Here is a 21687-nt window from a genome sequence, read left to right as displayed (position 1 = left end):
TATTAACATAATTAAATCCAATGTCCACTTTGCCGCATAAAAAGCTACGATTAAAAATTTGTATAGTCTGTTAAATGAAACTGCAATGACAATTCATTTTAGATGATGTGATTGTGATTTCGAACAGTGTCTAATTTTGTTATTGTCCAATATTTAGAAAAGGGAATATCACGTAAGAATTAAACATGGCTACAACTTTGGAAGACAAGTCTATCTGGGAAGATGGAGAAGAAGCTTTAAGTGAAGAAGTTCTTCGAATGCCAACAGACGAGATTATCAGTCGAAGCCGACTGTTAGACAACGAAATTAAAATAATGAAAAGTGAAGTAATGAGAATCTCTCATGAACTACAAGCTCAGAACGACAAAATTAAAGAGAACACAGAAAAAATTAAAGTCAATAAAACTCTGCCATATCTTGTTTCAAACGTGATCGAGCTGCTTGATGTAGACCCTCAGGAGGAAGAAGAAGATGGTGCTGTGGTGGACTTGGACTCCCAGAGAAAAGGAAAGTGTGCTGTCATCAAAACCTCAACTCGTCAGACATACTTCTTACCGGTGATAGGATTGGTTGATGCTGACAAGTTAAAACCAGGTGACCTAGTCGGAGTTAATAAGGATTCTTATCTGATTCTTGAAACTTTGCCTGCTGAATATGATGCGAGAGTGAAGGCTATGGAGGTTGATGAGAGACCTACTGAACAATACTCTGACATTGGTGGGCTGGACAAACAAATTCAGGTAAACACAAAGCATTCTTCTTATTACATGCAAGGTAAAAACTAAATCTAAAACAATTCTAGAAAACTTTTAAATAAATGTACATTATAGGAACTGATTGAAGCAGTAGTACTGCCAATGACACACAAGGAGAAGTTCGTCAACCTTGGCATTCATCCACCAAAGGGAGTACTGTTGTATGGACCTCCAGGTACTGGCAAGACCTTATTAGCCAGAGCTTGTGCGGCTCAAACCAAATCTACTTTCCTGAAGCTGGCAGGACCTCAGCTTGTTCAGATGTTCATAGGCAAGTTGTGGCAATATATTTTTTGGTCATGATTTAAACTATTCTTAATTTAAATTGCTCAATAGCTACCCATTACATCACTCTAAGTTTACAATATCCTGATGATATATTAAAGAATTAAATATTGCACATACAAAAGAAATCTCTCACTATGTATTTACCTGAGGTGTAATATATGCTATTTGAATAGATATAACCTAAAATAGTCATTGGACTCTTTACGTAGAACTTAAATAATGCAAAATCTTGATATCATTATTTAGTGCAATTAGACACACACAATATATATCCATAGACACAGAAAGATTTAGTTATGTATTATTTGTATATTATGTAAACAATAAATTACTTTCCTTTTTTTTTAACAGGTGATGGAGCAAAATTGGTACGTGATGCCTTCGCTCTGGCTAAAGAAAAGGCACCTGCGATAATCTTCATTGATGAACTTGATGCTATTGGTACCAAGCGTTTCGATTCTGAGAAGGCCGGTGATCGTGAAGTACAACGTACCATGTTAGAGCTGCTTAACCAACTTGATGGATTTAGTTCTACTGCCGATATTAAGGTATATAATACAATCATATAATATTTTAAATAATACCTTAAAAATTAATTATCTTTAGTCCTTTCAAGTCATACCTATAAACTTTTCTTTTTATACATTTCACCTCAATTGTTCTTAATAAATTAATAAAAAAATAAGGAGTTCTAGCATTACCAAGGTTTTATGCAACTGGTTAGTTGTGTACCTGGCACACATCAATTATCTGTATAGTCGTTTTCCAATTTGAAGTTTAAGAAAGCCAGTTTAATAACAGCCAAAAGAGACATAACAATTTAGATCCCATGGCTGGAGTTGCATTAGCTGTATAAAGTCAATAGACTTTATACAGCTAATGCAACTCCAGCTCATGCAACTCTATATAATAATATATTTTTATATAGAGTATGTGAGCTAATTATGTAAATTTTTGTAATTCCATTTTATCAGGTAATCGCAGCCACAAACAGAGTAGACATTTTAGACCCTGCTCTGCTGAGATCTGGTCGTCTGGATAGGAAGATTGAATTCCCTCACCCTAATGAAGAAGCCAGAGCAAGAATCATGCAGATTCACTCAAGGTAATTAATAACTGCTTTAAATTATATGTTTAGAATTTATATGAACTTGTCTATCTGAAGTTGCATCTTTGCTCAATATTTAGTTAACACTATTGCAGAAATAAATTTTCAGAGTTATAATCCAGTGTTGGTATATAAAAAAAGATGTATATTGAATTTTTTATCAATCAATTTTTCTCACACCTTTGTCGCTTAGATATTTCAGACCACAATCTGAATATTCATAATAGAGGCACTACTAATAAAATATAATTATAGTATATTATATAGTAGGAGTTTTTTCGTCTTGTAGGAAACTTAAATTTTAAAGTAATTAATTTTACTGTCAAATTAGAATATGCAATTAATTCATACTGTATTTACCTGGCTTTACATTTTATGTCTTTAATATGTTTTTTTGTGTTATTGTGAAATATACAATGATTGGTGAAATTAATAAGGGAAAAAAATTAATGTCTCAGTAGCAGACCGAACTTTCTCTGGTTGGTTTGAATTACCATCCCATTGGCCTATGAGAGTATTTAAGCACAATATGATGTGATTGTTTTCTTTGAGTTTAGTCAATCTGACCAAAATTCAGCCAGTGACTATGGTTCCTTATAAGCTGTAATAATTTAATAATAAGTTGATTATTCTTTTAACCAATTTTAATAAATTATTACAGAAAAATGAATGTATCCCCGGATGTCAATTTTGAAGAACTCTCTCGTTCTACTGATGATTTCAATGGAGCACAGTGTAAGGCAGTGTGTGTTGAGGCTGGTATGATCGCACTTCGCCGGTCGGCTACCGCCGTTACTCATGAAGACTTCATGGACGCCATATTGGAAGTGCAAGCCAAGAAAAAGGCCAACCTTAGCTACTACGCTTAGTTTAACACCTGCTTTATGTATAAGTTTTTAATAATAAATATATTATATCAATAAAAGGTTGTTTTGTTTATTATTTCTATTAAACAAATACGAAACATATTTTGAGAAAATTTAAGCATTAGTCAAATCCACTTAAAGTCAATTCTACTTTAAATTATAATAAACATTTTTTTTGTGTTTAAATGAAGAGTGAGTTGACAAATCTTATTTTTATAAATCGATTTTAATAAATAAATGTTCTATTGAATTTCATTGCGATAATTTGTTAACAAAATATTTGCCTAAAGTAATATAAAATCTTTTAATTAAGTCCAGATGCCATTGAATATATTCTAAATTCAGCAATGGTCACCTGCTTGGCTTATTCTTCTTTCTATAGACATTGCACTGTTAGAACTTATGGGTGATATTTTAAAAACGCGCCAATACTCAGTCCAATAAAATAGAATTAGTTAGAAAAAGTGAGTCCATTGAAATTATTCTTTTAATACAAAGTCCACTTAATAAATACATCAAATTTTGGAATCCTTGTTTTATATAGACACTCTCGTATAAATTATCTCATGAGATGAGACAATCTATCTTATCAGTATCATCCATATTTCTTTCGTAAGAATTTTATGTACTCTTTCACTTAGGTGTTATTTTAATTTATAATTTGTGTTTACTTGTATTTAATCCTTAAATTGGTCATAGCACAGTTCTTATTTAAGGTCAATTATGTCGCTATGTGTAATAGATTCTTAATATAAGGGTATGATTAGAAATCTGGAACTCCAGCTTGACGAGTAATTAATAATTTATAATTAAATGAATTTTAAATAATAAGCAATTTATACGGTATTTTTTAAATTTACGTAAATCATATATAATTAAAATTTTTAAAGTAATAAAAAAAACAACAAAGAAATGAATGCATCCATAAAATCTGTTGACGCGCGTGTGCTAAATTTGAAACATAAAAATATGGATCTTTCAAAATTCTAGTTGATTTATTGAAAATAAACATAAAACAATTTAATTACCATTAGAAATAGAAATGTGAAATTATTTATGAGTTTACAAACTTCGTCCGCAGATCAACGGCGAAGTAATTCGGCCATCTGACCGTAAGTAACCTAAATTCTTAATATCGTCGAATGACAGTGATATAAATTGTTTAATATCCAAAATACCGCATAACGATATTGATTTTTGAATGTTTTACAGTATGCAGTGTTCTTTTACTGCTTGATGCTGTATTTTTAGCTTTTGAGATGATTGTTGTTTTTAAAATACGTATTTGGTTGTAGTTTGAAATCGGCTAAACATATTTTCTATTTACTAAAGTTAGTATGTATGAAAAACTTTTTATTTTTATAAGTGAATACTTTTAGGAGTTGCAAAAATAATTCCAAAAGAACTAAAGTATATATTTGTTAAATATTTATGCTATTTTGTCCTTATTGCCTTCACTAAAGTCCATCATGGAACAAGAAGATGAATTCAAGCCTCAGTTTAAGATATCCTCAGACGAATTACCCAAAATACACAAAAAATGCAACCACAACCGTCCACACACCAGGTTATTAATCAATGCAAGAATATTAGAATATTAATATTTTTATGTATTATAATATTTTATCATCGACCTAAGAAGTTGAAAATCCAATTAGATTTTTTTGTTACGACCTATTATTATTAGCCTTAGAAAATAATCTCAAGTATGTTTAAATTAAAAAAAAAAAGCTTAAATTCCAATGTTATATTTTTTCTAATAATCTGGATTTTAAACTTCTATTATTTATATGTCCACACCACTCTTATATTTTATGAAACAAACTCCATTACGCTTATCACAGAATGCATTAAGCTTTTTAAATTTTAATGCTACAACTACATTCCTGGCTGATGTCAATGACTAGATGAGCACCTACATTTTGTTAGTATTCTTAAAAATAATTCGTCATACAAAAATAGATTTCTTTAAACATATAATCATTATTATATTTCAATTTAAAAAAAAGAACTAAAAGCAAAATCTCAACCTATTTTTTTTTTAATCTATACTCTAAAATACGTAATAAAGCTAAACAATAGTAAATTCGAAAAAATTAACATGCTATTTGATTCTCTTTATTTATTATATAATACATAACAATATCACTCCACATAATTGGCTAGAGGAGTCGGTTTGTTATCATGTAATAGTCCACAAAGCTGATTATGCTAAAGACGGACCATTAATTCAATCTACAGCTTAAATGGTGTCATGCAACATATTAAGGACAAACACCTTACCTTATAGATTATGTAACTATAGTTTTTTTAAGTGTTGCCAGTAATCAAAATTTACATAGAAGAACCTGTGGCTTGTGCCCAGTGAATAGGAATATGTGTCTTGTATTTGTGCCAACAAAAATTTTACTCGCTTAATAGCCTCGGTGCTGAAGGGAAAACATGATCAGGAAATTAGTACTCAGTATGCTTGTCCACCAATAATATAACTTCAGCAGAATTCTCGTCATCTACCAGGTCAGATACAGGCCATATTTTATTGTTGTTATGAAGTTATGTAATGTTAATGATTTTAATGTTTATCAAATTTGAGCTCTGTTGCTAATGCATATATGTATGTATATTGTTATGTTATATGTGATCTTCTGGTACAAAGAATAATGTCTTTCAAACTAAGCCAATTACAGTAAAACTAAGAGAGAATACAGATTGCTTGGAAAGTTTACCAGTTATAAAGTCAAGAGACTAGCTGTGTAATGACGTCCATTGTGAATTGTTTGTTCCACAATAAGAATATTATATTCAATACTGGCACAATAAAGGCTAAATAACTCAACATTGTAAAGGCTGTGGTACCATACATATTATAATAATATTGAAGATACTCATTTTTTGAAGGAGTGTTGCTTTAACCTATTTTGCATTAGTCTAGTTATTTTAATATTAGTATATAAATTTGGAAAGTATAATAGTTAAATATTCACAGAGTAATATGCTGGTCACTAATTTACGTTGGATGGCCCATTTTCTAGTTTAAGACTATGTACTTAAATTTGCTACCTTTCCTTCTTTGCCCTGTTAAAGTATGCCGAGATGGCCCAGTGGTTAGAACACGTGCATCTTAACCAATGATTTCGGGTTCAAACCCAGGCAGGCACTACTGAATTTTCATGTGCTTAATTTGTGTTTATAATTCATCTCGTGCTCGGCGGCGAAGGAACATCGTGAGGAAACCTGCGTGTGTCTAATTTCAACTAAATTCTGCCACATGTGTATTCCACCAACCCGCATTGGAACCGCGTGGTGGAATATGCTCTAAACCTTCTCTTCAAAGGGAGAGGACTCCTTAGCCCAGCAGTGGGAATTTTACAAGCTATTAATGCTAAAAAATGCCTTTTAAAGGGTTTAACTATATGATATGATTTAGACAATAATAAACCAATGTTGTACGCAATCCAGCCAAGCGATCTCTCTGCCCGTATTCTGCTAGTATATCGCGAACCATCCCCTAGTTTTCCATCGTCAGGGGTTGATTCTTATCATGAAATTTACACGGGGTCAACACCGGTCACGTCAATAAACTTAACTGCAAAGCGCAACTGCTTATATAATATTATATACTAAAAACTCCGAAACACGCTGCGTCTTCTGGTATAAGTTGCATGTATATTGGTTTAGAAAGTTTTTTTTTTAATTAGGCATTACATAAACATTGATGTATCTGAAAGTTACATCAAAATGGGCTTATGTTGTGATTCGTGAATAAACAAGGCGACGATGTCGAATAATATCCACATACCATGTTAAATAATAAATAGTTTTCTTCTCTTTATTACTTTGAAGGTGTTTTTTTTTTTTTTAAATACTTATATAAAATCTTATTGTATCTATAACCTATTCATTTAAAATATGTTTTCAATTAGCGTGCCTTCAGTGCGGAACGTAAGCCAATGGAGTTATACGTATTACGATATAATCAAAATATACTATAATCAAGTAGGCTTTTACAAGCAGTTTTGAATCGTCATTTTACAGAACTGTATTAAGTAAAGCTACCACCGGTTCGGAATGTAGATTCTACCGAGAAGAACTGGCTATATACGCAGTAGTTTAATTGAAGTTAAGTTAGTTAAATGTAAATATCTACATCCTTAGGCTAGCTATACGAAGCAGGGACGTGTATCTTGTCAATGTGAATATTAAAAAAAAAAACAATTAACTTGTATGAGGAAAAATTAGTTTAATAAATGAACGCGTAACTTCATAAGCACATTTTATAGTCGATGAACAGATAGCCAAAATTGTAATTCCCGTTTATACTGTAATTTCACTTGTGGTGAAAGGTTTTAATAAAGGAATTACTCAATTAATTTATAAATACAGTTCGCGTGAATGTATATTATTTAGATTTAATAGCAAAGAGATATATTATGACAATCTGTAGTAAGGTCCCTAGTTTTTAAACTTGACAAACAAAGATTTGGTCCCTTTGGTCTATAAACCAGGATAGTGTTTTTTACATTACAAGAAACATGAAAATGTGTTAACTAAAATTATTGTTTTTATCATTATAAACAATAGAGAGAGAAAGAGAGAGAAGATAATAATGAACCCGACTTTGTTTTTTAAATACATTCTGTATCATCTAACTGGTTATTACCGGTCTGCGATTTTTAAACCTTCTACTAATATTTTGTATTAAATATTATACATGTAAAAGTTTTTAAGTTTGTTTGTGACTTAATCACGCAAAAACGGCTATACGTATATGAAATTAAAATACCTTCTAATCTGACTTAACACATAGGCTACCGAATACCTCCCCATTATCCTACCCCCGTCTCCACAAACGAGCAAAGCCGCGGATGAGAACCAGTAGCTTGTAAGTTAAATAAACACTTGTATGTAAGTTACATTGTTACATACTTTTTAATTGATGAATGAGCGCACATTGCGTTCGCATAACAATTGGTAATTCATATTATTATAATTTTACAATGTGCGGTTAGTTAGGTGTGTAAATGAACATTCACTTGTTGGCAAACTGGCTGAAATGATTACTGACTAGCTACCGGCTACCGGCTACCGCAGACCGCATTCAGTCACCTGCCGGCAGCGGCGCGTGACGGTGTTACGGTGTCACGCCGTCGCTAGTGAAACTTACGTGTTCGAAACGTGTGCCCCGTTTGTGTACTCGCTCACGTTGTGCACGGTGTTAGTGCGGAAAAGTGAAAATGGGAAAAGTTTTTGCGTAAGTCGCGGTTGATAGATTTACTTTTTAAATATCGATTGTTTTGTTTTCTTTTTTTTTTTAATTTTTTATTGATTTAAAGTGCAAATTAATTATTTCAAAATGAATAAAAATGTATATGATATACTATTAAATTAATATATGTAAATAAAAAACAAAATTAAATTATTTGATACCGTGTTTAAAAGTTAAGTTTCCAATTAAGTTTTTGTCCGTTAAATACGATGCTAGATTACTTTTTTTTTTGTATATTTCATGGATTTTTTTTTTGGCATTGTTGTCTGATAGTATTTTTTGTCAACTGTACATGGGTTTGGGTCGAACTTGTTGTAAATCGACCTTGGTTTTTCGTCCATCGTTACAAATTCATTTCTATATATAAACATTCTGTAAGTTCGTGTACATACGACAGCAAACAAATCCTCACAAACTGTTACAACTATGTTTCAATCTGCGCATCAATATCAACGATAAAAAAAAAAAAACTGTCTTTGTTCAACATCACAATTTGCCAATATGACCATTAATTTTTTTTATGTATTATGATAATTTATTAATGTTCAAAAGGAGTTATTATTAATTAAATACTAATGTAAGCATTGGAATGATTTTATACGTGTTATATCGTTTTATGAAAACGGTTGTCAATTTTCAGTTACTAATTAATTTTTATCCTACGTAACATGCAAATAACGCAACCAAATCGAGATACATAGCTAGTCGTTGAAATGAAGTGGATGTTTTTTTCGTACATCCCAAACCAGGCAAAGGCGGAAGAAACGGAATTGGCGGTCATTGAAGTCATAGGACCCTCGCGAACCAAGTCGTTCCACAAGTGAATGGTTTGAAACGGCACTCTGTCACGAACGTTATTTGGAATTAATCATGAACTTAATCATATCTTATTAATATGACTCAGTCCCCGAATGAAAGCAAACGACTCTTATTCAACGAATCGTTATTGTGCATCAGTTACCGATCGTTTTGAGCTACGACGATTTGTAATCGGTCCCATAAGTCGCATAAATATGGTTTTATAACTTACTAGTTGTCGCCTGTGGCTTTGCTCGCGTTTTAGAGGTTGGTCGTCAGGTCGTCAGGGTCTGGAGTTCAAGCCTTCTTCATACCAATTTTCATTAAATTCGGTTCAGGGGTTTGGTTCATGAAGAAGCAACAGACAGACAGAGTTACTATGGCATTTATAATATTAGGAAAGATGCCACATTTTTGCACGCTTCGTAGACAATTTCAGCATCAATAAGCAAAACGATTTGTTCCTTGAATTTTGTAACCGGACATTCAATTTGAAGTCGTGACAAATTAATCTCTTAAAACTTGTAACAAGGTTACAAGATAATCCTAACCAAGTGATAAAAATAATTAAATTATTTATAGTATACTAGCTGAGCATGCAGCTTTACTCGCGCAAAATTTATAAAACTACATATAGCATATAAACCGCCATGACCATTCAACCCCTCGGGGAATAAAGTAAAGACAGTAGCCTATGAAGTAGCCCCGGGACTCAAACTATCTCCATACCAAGTTTTATCTGAATCGGTTCAGCGGTTGAATCCTGAAGTAACAGACAGAGTTACTTTCGTATTTATTCTATTTTTTTCACTTGATGACCTCTACATCAACTCTGATTGTATCTAATTTTGCTTTTCTATGCGTAAAGATGTATCAGATACCAAGTCTAAAAAAGATTTTAAAAATGTTATGGAGGATGGATCAATTTCGGTGAAAACGAAACATTAATAAAAAAAATCTTTAAAAAAATGGTTGGTTACGGATTTTTTATGGTCAACTTGTATTCTCCAAATGGGTCGCCAAACACGCCCACTTGGTTTGTCGGACCTTCTACCAAACAGCCCTGTATTGTATCAGTAGGGATTTATAAAATAATTATTTATTTTAAAGACAAAAATTATTACACAGGTCTGTGTGTAATAATATACATAGCCTTCAAACGAAACATCGATCAGGTACTGGCTATCCTAGCTAGGTTAATAAAATAACCTCTGGTAAAAATAATCAGTCCTCTCCTTGCCGTTTTTCTTATTAGAAATTTTACAACAAACCCATGGTGCTTTTTAATTAAGTTTACATTTAATTAAAAAAATATATTTAAAAAACTAAATTTTTGATTTAAATATCAATAATCAATAAATAATATTTTGTATTTGGAAATCATTTTTTGAAACGTTTTAAGCCTTAAATTAATATGTTATAACTATATACCAAATTCGGTGGTTTCGTAAGTTTTGAACATTTTTTAAATTTAAATATTATTGCTCAATTTTACCCAATATTTTGAAAAGTCAATGTTGCCGGAAATAAAATTTAAATCTCGTTCCTCGCAAAATACGTTTAAACGATTAATGTTTCGTGCAATGATAACATAAATAGTTATAGGTTGTAATTCGTGTGTACTGTCGTGACGAAATTGTACTTTAAAGACATTACATTTAGTAAAAATAATCGTGCGAATTAAAACAATTAAATCAAATATTGTTCATACAAATAGATTATTATGAGCAGTTTTGATTCGTCGTTAGAGGATAAATTAAAAAAGTAAAGCAAGAAATTCTTTAGATACTTCATGAAATACATACAGGACTATGTGAATAGTTCATTGAATTTAATATTTTTCTATATAACGTCACACTATATATGGAATACTAGTTGTCGTCCGCGACTTCGTGCGAGTTTTAGGTGTTGGTCGTCCATATAAAGTAAGCCCATGTCCTTCATTGGAATTCAAGCTTGCTTTTTTTTACTAAATCTCATCTAAAGGTTCAGTGGTTTGGCCTTTAATTGTGCTTTAATTTACAAATTGTACGATTTCAGAAGCTAAAAGTGTGTAAGAGTGAATGGTGAATGAATTATATATTCACACGATGTATGTGTTGAGATTATTTAACCAAGATTAAAAAATGAATCATTCAATACAATTCCATGATTCCGTTGTTTGTATTCCGTTCAGTGCGTGATTGTACAGCCTGTAATACCTTGTATGGTCGCCAAGCAGACTTGCACCATCATCGGAACTTGCATTCAGTGTGAATTTGGCACGCTACTATCGCCTCAGGACTCGTACACGAGAGGGGCGGGCGCGGGTAGCAGTAAATCATGAGTGGTCGCGTGTAAATAAAACTAAAATCCCCCGAATTAGTAGTAAATATATTTATTTATTTTAATATGTCATATGAGTGTGTTTGTCTGTGTATTCTTTTAAAGTATGTAAGGTATAAACTTTTGGTTATGTATATTATGTATTTGTGTGTAACCCAAGGAAAACTGTGTATAACAACAATAGTTAATTCAGTTTACAGTTCACATAATTCTAGAAAAAAATATACATATATATTTCATGCCTAAGCGGAAACACTACTAATAACTAATATAGATCAGACAAATAATGAAAGATGCAGCGCGCTTCGATGAATAACATAACACAATAAGGTTTATATAATATTAGTTGTCTCCCTCGGCTTTGTTCGGATTTTTGGGGTTACCCGTCAGGTGTTAGGCATAACAAATTATCCTTTGCTTTTCCTTGGAGTTTAAGCCTGCTTCATACCACACAGTGGTTTGACCGTCAAAGAGCAACATACAGTTACTAGTCCGTCTGTCCGTCTTCGTCTGGATGAAATAAGAAATTCATTTTTAGCTAAATTATACATACTATAAACATTGTGACATTTAATTTGAAATATTTACGGAAAATAAAATGAATTCGTTTATTTGAAAAATTATGAAAATAAAAAGATTTGACAATCGGATAATCGAATTTACATAACGAATTATTTATAAAGGTTTTACAATTTTAACTCCAAAGGCGAAGGTTATTTTGTCACATTTTGTATTCTCACAATAAACCTTTCGTAGTAAGCTCATTAATATGTCCGCAGCGGGTGAGGGTCGGACCCTACACACGTGGCGATATGTCTAATCAATACAATGACACGCATGTCGTCTGGGATACCACACTGTTAGCTCGCTCCGAAGGCAACGGATTCGATAAATATATATAACAAAAACTTTATAATAGTGACGATCTCTAAATGTTAACAGTCTGGTTGAGGCCTCCCCTTTTAGGGGGATTTGTAGCTTATTTCCTTTTTTTATGTCATATATTTAGGGGGACTGGCAAATTGAGCACCGTATAGTAAATCACTATTACCAAGAAATTGGTACTTTAAGAAATATCAATCATTCCTTATGCCAATAGGACACTAACCTTGGTAACTAAGATGTTATGATGATGTTCACATATACGTGTAGTTGTACTGGCTCTCTTACTCTACAGACTGGAACACAGCAATGCTATAAGTATTGCTGTTTGCCGGTAGAATATAATATGATGAGTGGGTGGTACGAAGTACCCAGACGGTATTTCACAGAGGGTCATTATGTGCAGTGATTGCAATCGAAATAAATATATAGGAAGTAAAGATTTTGGAAAATATTCTGTATTTGTTTAGCCTTAATTTGATCCGTATTTTCAGGCAGTTTGTTCACTGAACAAAATAATATAAAACTTTAACAAAAAAATACCTGATTCAATGAATACTCTCAGAAAATGAATAATAAATAAAACTCACAAAAAATCATACTGTATATTTTATTCAAATATACGGAACCAAACTAGTAAATAATTATCCAAATCGGTTCATAGACGAAATGAGGAATTCTGCAATAAAAACATTAATAAAAATAATCGATTCGAAACGTCCTTACTTTGAAGTCGATTAATAAATAATCACTTTGAAATATTTTTATATTAATACGACTAATAAAATAATTCCTGAGTGTTTACTTCAAAAAAGAAATCTGGTCTAGTGTATAGCTTAATTTTAATAACAAGTTGGTACATCGTGTCAATTTCAAGTTTTTATTCATTGACTTCTATTAATAAACATGATTTGTGTCGGTCTCAGCTATCGTGCTCTGGTGCAATTGTATATATTATGTCCCGAGTGTAAGCTTACGAAGTAACACAGAAATAACTTGTGACTTTGTTACGTGTAATTTGCATTTGACCGGAAACCAAACGCGGGGCCTGACATGTTACATATGTGTGCTCACTCGTTTCCGCCCGCGGTTTCGCCAACGTGTGAGGGTTTGAGGGTGCATTATTCCATGATACCAGTACCCTAAGTGCTATTGGAGACTATAATCTGTCTTTATGTCAACTTTCATTCAGATCCATTCACCCGTTCGTGATTGAGTAACGAACATCCATCCATCCAACTTTTCAATTTATAATATTGTAAGATTCATCATCATTCATGATAAAGAACTGTTCTAAAAAGAAGTGTAATGTTTTCAGGAGTCTCGTGTGTATGTAACTATTCATTATATACAGCATATAAATGCCTAAACAGATTTTGATGTATGGTTCATAAAGGAAGCTATATAACTGAGGAACAATGTAGATTTCTACCATTAAAAACATTTTTAAAATTGGATCATTAAATGCGGATATTACCCCACTACAGACAAACAAACAATTTTTACTCTTTATATTGGTGATGTAAATAAATCTGGTTATAACCTACTCTTGTCCATATAACATCTGTTCATCTTTATTCAGAAAATCAGGATATAGGTTATCTTGGGACGGTGGCAAGTAACGGAGTGTCCGAAGTTACATAGGTACGCTTATCGCCCAGTAGCCCATTTGTCCGTCTGATAATGCTTTAGATAAAAAAAATGTTTAAAAAAACATTATATTTATTATCTGTGCGCATCTACCCACTCGTTTCTATCGCTTTTTTTTTAAATATAATTAGTAGGTTGACAAAAAAATGGGCATCCTGATGGTAATTGGTCATCAAAGCCCAGAGAATTTTTAACCATTCCTTACATTGCCAATGTGCCACCAACCTTGGGAACTAACATGTTTTGTCCCCTGTACCTTTGATTACACTGACTTACTCACCCCTTAAATCAGAACACAACAATACTGAGTATTGCTATTGGGCGGTAGAATATTTGATAAGTGGTGGTACCTACCCAGACAGGCTTGCACAAAGCCCTGCCACCGAGAAATGTTTATTTTATGTCACTTGTAATAAAAATGAATATGCGTATGTTCTAAAACAGGTACGATTCCGTTCCCTAATCCTCACGATTCGATAGGATGATAATTGGGCTAATCCTTGTATTTCAATCCAGGATAACAGGAACACCATTCTTAAAAGCCAGCCACTAGTACGAGGTAGTTATCTCCAGTGTATTAGTAAATAGAACATCCACAAAATGTCAGGTCATTGAATGAATCTTAAACAACCCATCGCTATTTGTAATCTATATCCAGTAACAATAATAGTAATCATTCGGATAATTGAATATAATAAATCCATTGTTTGGATACAGAGGCATTCAGGATTGCTGTTTAAAGTTTCCATTCATACATCAGCTCAATGATAGTTACCAGAAAAACATTAAAAAAGTATTCATTAAAATATATAATTATGTTGACAGTTGTTACTCGTATAAAACGTTTAATTCAAAAATAATCAAAATCATAAGTGCACATGTGTGTCTTTCCACATACATGTGCACTATGACCTACGCAGTTGCCTAGTATCGCTTAAATAGTATGCCGTAACTGAAATCAGTCGGGAAGACATAAAGATTCTAAAAGAATATTTATATTAAGTTCTCTTTTCATAGCAAATATATCCTGTATCTCTTTATAATCTCTCAGTAATAGCAATAAGTAGAGTAAGTACGTGATGAAAGATTTCAATTCCAACCATAGCCGAAAAAGCTCTATATATTGGAGGCTACATAGTTTATGAACGCATCCTACTTCAAAATGTATTTACCTATAGTTCAGTTTAAGAACTTTATTCTCATTACGACAACGTCATTTACATGAGAACTTATATCTAACTTATAAATATAACAATTCGTTCGGATCAGCAAAGCAGATGAGATAACAGTTTCAATTAATTATTTTAACAGAGAATCGTTACACAGAATATGGTTATAAAGTCGAGATTTAAACATAGAAAAAATTGTTAGAGTTTTTACTTGTTTAGGTAAATTGTTATAAAGTTAAAAAATAGTATCGATTTATATCGAAACAATCTTTGGAAAATACATAAAATGCTCACAAATAAGTTTTTATTAAAAACACTGTAAACTGGTAAAAGTATCGATGTTAAACGAAGATAATCGTTTAATCTAATTCAGGTATTTCTTTTGCTGCCTTTTACACTTGTGTTGATCATCCCTCGCACTCTAAGAGATCTCGTAAGCACGAATGTCACTCAACACTAATGTATGCCTTCGTGTGTAAATATATCTATATAGTCATGGTGTTCATGTGCGTTAACTATCACACAAAAAAATATTACGAAAACTAAGTTTAATTTCGAAATCTACCCACATTATGGTCGAAGTTCGACCAACTTTTGACATCCTCCCACGACGTATTCGGTTTTACGAGTGTTCGTGTCGAATATCAAAAAGTTTCTTGTCGATTTATAACGTGAATTGTGTCATCGAGCAGTAAAGTTATAAAATCGAAGGCGTTTATTATATAATATATATTTGATATTGTAACGAGTTCGTTTTCTTGCCATATTTTGCACACACGAAGAAATTGACAATAATCTCTTTACGGCTTAACCAAATGCTAAGCCATCTAGCATAGTCTTCCTTTGCTAGGCTCTATACCAATCGATAAAGATAAACGATAAACAAACCTTCGATTTACATCTCCGTTGCTCATAGTTCTGCTATATTATGCACTACAAGCAATTCTTGGTCAATATCGAGTCAAACGCAAGTCCATACATTGATTTTACTTCCAAAATTTTGATAACAAATTCGCCTCATTCATGACACCAATTTTTTCGTGACCCCATACTGAATATCATCAATGATATCGCGTCAGTACAATGTCAAATTTATTTATTTTACTTTTATTCCTCTTGTGGTTGAAGTAGGCTCTACGTAAGCTCGCTAAGTATCATGCTTGGTGGATTCATAAACTTTGCTTTGCATGAACCTACGGATATAAATGATAATTTGCTCAAGCTATTAGTGAGTCACATCAGGAAACGGCAATTTACAGCCAAAACGAATATAATACGTGACTAGGTAATTAATATCTTGCAATCAAATAAATATTTCGATGATATATTTTTAAGGTATAGCGGGCAAAGTCGCGACAGATATTAATATAACGCAATGAATATTTAATAAGCTACGACAGACAATTATTTTTTTATTAACATGCCCAAGTGTTTGGTATATAGCATGTAACCGCGCCATATAACATCATGCTAATATTTATTTATAGATTTATCAACAAGAGTTACGATATGTAAATATATATTTAGTAGGACTTGAGCTTTATGCGCTGTTACGACGTGCATTATTGCTTCAAATGCTGAATGAATATGTTTTTGAAATAAATCGAAAAAAAAAAAATGTTTTTTCACGTTATTGTTGATAATTTTATATTTGTAAGAATATTTCCATTCAGTTACTAAAATATGTAGGCTGAAGGGTAAATGTACCTGATGGTAAGTGGTCACCACTACATAGACATTAGAAATGTTAACCATTTCTTAGATCGCCAATAGGGAAGATTGACAAAGATTATATCCCTTGTGCATTTAGTTGCAATTAATTAGAAGAGAACTGAGCCATCTCTTCTGATTCATTTTGTATCAGATTTATGAAATGCTAATGACAGACTTACTATTGTTTATACGGTGTAATTGATTAAGAATTATTATAGTGAATTTATTCTTACAGAATAGATCGATATCTCAAACTGCCAAGAGATTAACACTTTTTCCTTATGTGAAGATTTCTGTGTGTTTACTCTTCTGTGAGCCACGTAAAATACCTCGTTCCATAAAGTATGTATCACATATTAAACTAAATTTAAAATGTTTTACTGTACTACTTAAAGTGGTTCTGTTAATTGCTCCGACGAACATAACAAACAACATAAATAATGAAGGCGAAGAACGAACGTTGCCATATTCGTGTTTTAACCTTATTGATAACGAAAGCAGGTTAGTTTAATATTGAACACATGGTCAGTTTCGTAAATAAACTTCTGAGCGCCGAATGTGGCACACGCTTTTAGCGGATTATCGCGATCGAAAACAAATAATGAGTTAACGGGAAACGATTTAACGAGATATGTTCACGATTTTTATTAATTTAATTCGATAGAACGTTTGGAAAATTTAAATGAGGATAAAATTTTGACCTCCATTGCATACAGCAAGATTTTACAAGATAATGTGTATGGTATCACAGTAAAAGTAATGAAAACAAACGAAATATATATTTTAATTTAATAAAAATATATTATTCTGTATGTGTATTAAAATGAATGTAGACTAACGACTTTTTAGGTGATAACGCGCCATGGAAATGACAAGATCGCCTTCAGACCGTTTCAAATAAAAAATAGACGAAACCACTCATCTCGTCAAATTTATTTTCCGTGTCCTCTCTAGTCTGTAAATCTTAACTAACCGTAATCTTATCTATAAATGGATAAACTTAGTCATCGGTGCTCAATGCCAAGATTACTAGAGCTTAGTGCTCGATACAAGTACTTACCATTAATTTGCCGTAATCCCGAAACTAATAAAATCTTCTGATAGTTGATATACGAAAACAAAACTAATTATATCTCATTTAGAGGTTACTTTGCATATTTATTTCTATTACTTTTAATTGCCTTAATTATTTGGAAGAAGAAGTTAACGTATAATCTTAATATTGCCGAGAAAAGAGGGATCAATGTAATTCAAATGAATTTATGACACGTTTATCCACGTACACCTTAAATATAACAGAAATCTTCTATGTATATAAAAGCGAAATACCACTCCCTGATTCATCACAAAATCTGTGGACTCCTTATAGAGCGTAGACATCCGCAAGACAGATTTTACGAAACTCCTCTCCTAAGGGAGTAAAACGTTGGTTGGAAGTTTGTGTTAAAATTTCGCGTGGGTAAAGCCGCAGATTCAGCTAGTATTCTATAAAATAACACAAGAGAGCCAGGTCACAAATATTTAGAGAAAAAATCAATAACAAACACAGTAACCATTTGTATTTACAACAAGTTCAAATAAATAATCGCCATGTTGACGCGATGTTTGTAATCACGTGATTATAATAATTAGCACCTTAAGATATACATACATATATACAAACATCATTATCTATCATTATAATAGATTGAGTTGATTGTTTGTCTATAAACATAGTTATTAAAATATATTGGGTTTTTCTGAAAAAAATCTCAGTAGTTAAACTTTCTATATCAATGAGCATGTAATTGGTCCTGAAAACAGAAAATATAACATATATAACAGTCGATGGAACGATGGAATGCGTAATTCAAATTAGACTTTTTTTTTTAACTTGTTTTTCTAAAAAGAGTTATACCAGCTAAAGAGACCCCAACCAAGCAACGCATTTCATTGTGATTTTCATCAATAAACAGAGTGAATCGAGGAGAAGATTTATAACATATATGATACAAGGATATTATGGTTGTAGAGAAAAGCCAAAAACAATTTTCCAAGCCCAAAAAAAAAACACAAAAATATTCCTTTTTATGGTTTTTCTTCCGCTTTAAAGTTGTATATAAAACTTTACTGTACCCGTGTCAATCGGGAATGATAGCTAGGACATAATATAAGTATGTTATCTGTTTAAAGAATCTTCTAGCTATTAGGGATTTTTTAGCACTAACTGTGTTGTCATCTTCTGTTCCCTGCTGGTGTCCCATTCTTGGAGTCGTAAAATGTCTTTTCTTTCCATTCTTCTCTATTATTCGTCATCTGATAATTCATATCCCTCCATCGTCCTCCTCCCTCCCTACCTCTACACACCGACTCATCAATCTTAACTCTAAATCTGTTTTATAAGATTGTAAATAAATACAACTAATTCAAAACAGAAGTTATGAAGAACGTACAGGAAGTACGCTAGAGCAGAAGCTCAATAAACTCATTTCAGTATTTTATTACAGCTGTTGAACATTTCATAGGAAAAGCAAAGCGTTCTATTCCGATACTGTCATATACTTAATATATGTTGTTAAAGATTATTTTCAACTCAGTCGTGGAAAGCACGGCGTATTTCGATGTACGAACTTGACTTAACAACTAGTTCCGTATGATTATTTATAATTATCACTTACGATTCGGAGAAATATTTACTCATCTCTATTTTCTTTTATCACGTCCAGAGTTTATTGGCGAATGAGAGCTGGGCCAATATGTATAATAAGATTACTTACACAGTTAATATTAACTTAGCCTATTAAAAAAAATTAGGTTCATGGGAAAAAACATTGATTAATAAGCAATTTACACCAAACAAGATAATATTAAAGATAAAAAAGCGTGGACTTTGTATATATTGATTTCTAGGCGGGACATATAAAAATTTAATAGTACTTTATTGACATACTCTGTAATTAAAATGGTGGGAAAGAGAAACTACTGAGTTTCTCGCCGGTTCTTTTCGGTAGAATCTACTTTCCGAACCAGTGGTAGTACATTTAATAACATGACGATTAAAAAGTGCTTCTATGAGCCGACTTGAATAAAGAATATTTATCAATTTTTTTACCATTCATTTATTTATCTGTACTAATATTATAAATTATGTATGTCTTTCTGTCTGTCTGTTTCTTTTTCACGTTCAAACCACAGAACCGAATTCGATAAAATTTAGTATGAAGCAAGCTTGAACTCCAAGAATGAACGAAGACTTTAAGCCTAGCAACTGACGACCGAACCCTAACGCGAGCGAAGGCACAGGCAACAACTTATATTTTACATTTATGTTCGCATTGTGTCTACTATTTAAGACATATAATATCCATATAGCGACAGGAACCTCGTTCCAACCGGTTGCGTCAGGACTCTCGTTTCTACAAAACCAGGACTTTTCAGCGCATGAGACAATTTATCAATGAAAATATTCGCGAATATGACTTTTCAAACTTCCGCTGTTCTGAGATTAGTTTTAGGTACTTACTAATTTATTTCGATATGTAACATCTCATCTTCAAACTGTGATCTATTTAGCATCTGCTAATTGTAAAAGTACCCAATAGTGCCTTAGCAATTGTTTTTATGTGAGTTGTCATTTTCAAACCGCTTGAAATTACCTAAAATTTAAACTCTTAAATAACACTCAGTTCCGGTCTACTTGGAAAAAATATCTACAAATTTGAATGCGTTATAAAAAATATGAATTGCAAGCAAAAACTATTAACTGTTCTCTAGCAAAAAAATTTGTGTAATAGGTATGACTCTTGCTGTAAAAACTTTTACCGTTCCTCATATTTAATTTAAGCACTCCGATATCGAATAAAAAACGCCCAGATAGGACTTGAGTACACGTGATCCAAGCCGGATTGCGAATCTTCCTACGTATTAAAAATTAAAAAAAAAACATTTTGGATATAAATGTCACAGAGAAAAAAAATAGACGATGTTACTATATTAAAATTAATTGCATTTTAGTGTTTTAAAATTTAATTATTTATTGAAATACAGGAAGAGACTCCCATCGTGTGAATCAGCGCTCACCATAAAACTAACGAAATGACGACACAGAATTAAACATCACAAAGCAGACACTATTCATAGAACATTTATAGCATTGTTTAGAATTTTAATTTAAAGCGACGGTACTTTCATAATATTAACATATTTTAGTCTTTACGTCGCCATTAAACTTTAAGTAATTTATCTTTATGAAAATGTTTTTATTTGTACCCCATAGAGGCCCAGGGAAACCACAAATCCGTTCTCTGTGTCTCTGACCAGATTGTGTATTGAAATATATATATGTTGTAGAAGTTGTTGTTGGTATATCCGTGTAAGATTAATAAACTTCGACATCGTTTGATCGATTGCTATTAAAGCTGATATGTTTTTTTATGCCGTTCGTTCGTAACTAGAGGCTCAAAGGGACGTAAAATCTTCGTTCCCAAGATTTGTCGCATTAGCGATTTTGTGAATGACTAATATTTCTTACAGCCCCAGTGCCTAGGAGTGACCACTCACGATCGAGTAGTCAATTATATATCATTTAAAAATATCTGCAGCATACAGTTAAGATTTCACGTGTGCTAAATAGAAATAAGCAAATCTCGTCTCGGCTCAAAGTACATTACATACATTACATGTTTAATTATTACTGATATTTTAATACAAATTTATCTTGCAAAGCAATAATATAAAATTTTAACAGAAATAAAGACTCATAATTTTAAGTCAATATTTAAAAAATTAATTTCTAACCCATAAACAATTTTTGCAGATATTTTTTTGCTCATAATAATTTAAATTAATAAAATAAATAAAAATAATCCACGTAAAAATAATATATACG

At 32.0% G+C, this 21687-nt stretch overlaps 2 protein-coding genes across 5 annotated transcripts in view; both read left to right on the top strand.

The window, feature by feature from the left end:
- Positions 1-77: 77 nt before the first annotated feature.
- Positions 78-3076, top strand: LOC113402805 (26S proteasome regulatory subunit 6A-B). Its single transcript, XM_026643134.2, has 5 exons — positions 78-740; positions 831-1026; positions 1395-1591; positions 2018-2148; positions 2813-3076. The coding sequence occupies exons 1-5, from the start codon at positions 186-188 to the stop codon at positions 3018-3020; spliced, it is 1287 nt and encodes a 428-aa protein (XP_026498919.1). The 5' UTR covers positions 78-185; the 3' UTR covers positions 3021-3076.
- Positions 3077-3949: 873 nt separating this feature from the next.
- Positions 3950-21687, top strand: part of LOC113402803 (tubulin polyglutamylase TTLL5) — a 29577-nt gene continuing 11839 nt past the window's right edge. For 2 of the 4 annotated variants that reach the window (XM_026643129.2, XM_064217836.1), the window contains exons 1-2: positions 3950-4129; positions 4481-4584. In XM_026643129.2, coding sequence (XP_026498914.2) covers positions 4487-4584 — 98 coding nt within the window. In that variant the 5' untranslated portion in view covers positions 3950-4129; positions 4481-4486. Of the gene's footprint in view, positions 4130-4480; positions 4585-8111; positions 8269-21687 lie in introns of those variants that run through there. The other 2 variants (XM_026643131.2, XM_026643130.2) reach the window with 2 other exon arrangements.

This window comes from Vanessa tameamea, chromosome 19, assembly GCF_037043105.1.
Source record: "Vanessa tameamea isolate UH-Manoa-2023 chromosome 19, ilVanTame1 primary haplotype, whole genome shotgun sequence".
In the NCBI taxonomy this organism is placed as follows: Eukaryota; Metazoa; Arthropoda; class Insecta; order Lepidoptera; family Nymphalidae; genus Vanessa; species Vanessa tameamea.
This window is presented reverse-complemented; position numbering and strand designations above follow the sequence as displayed.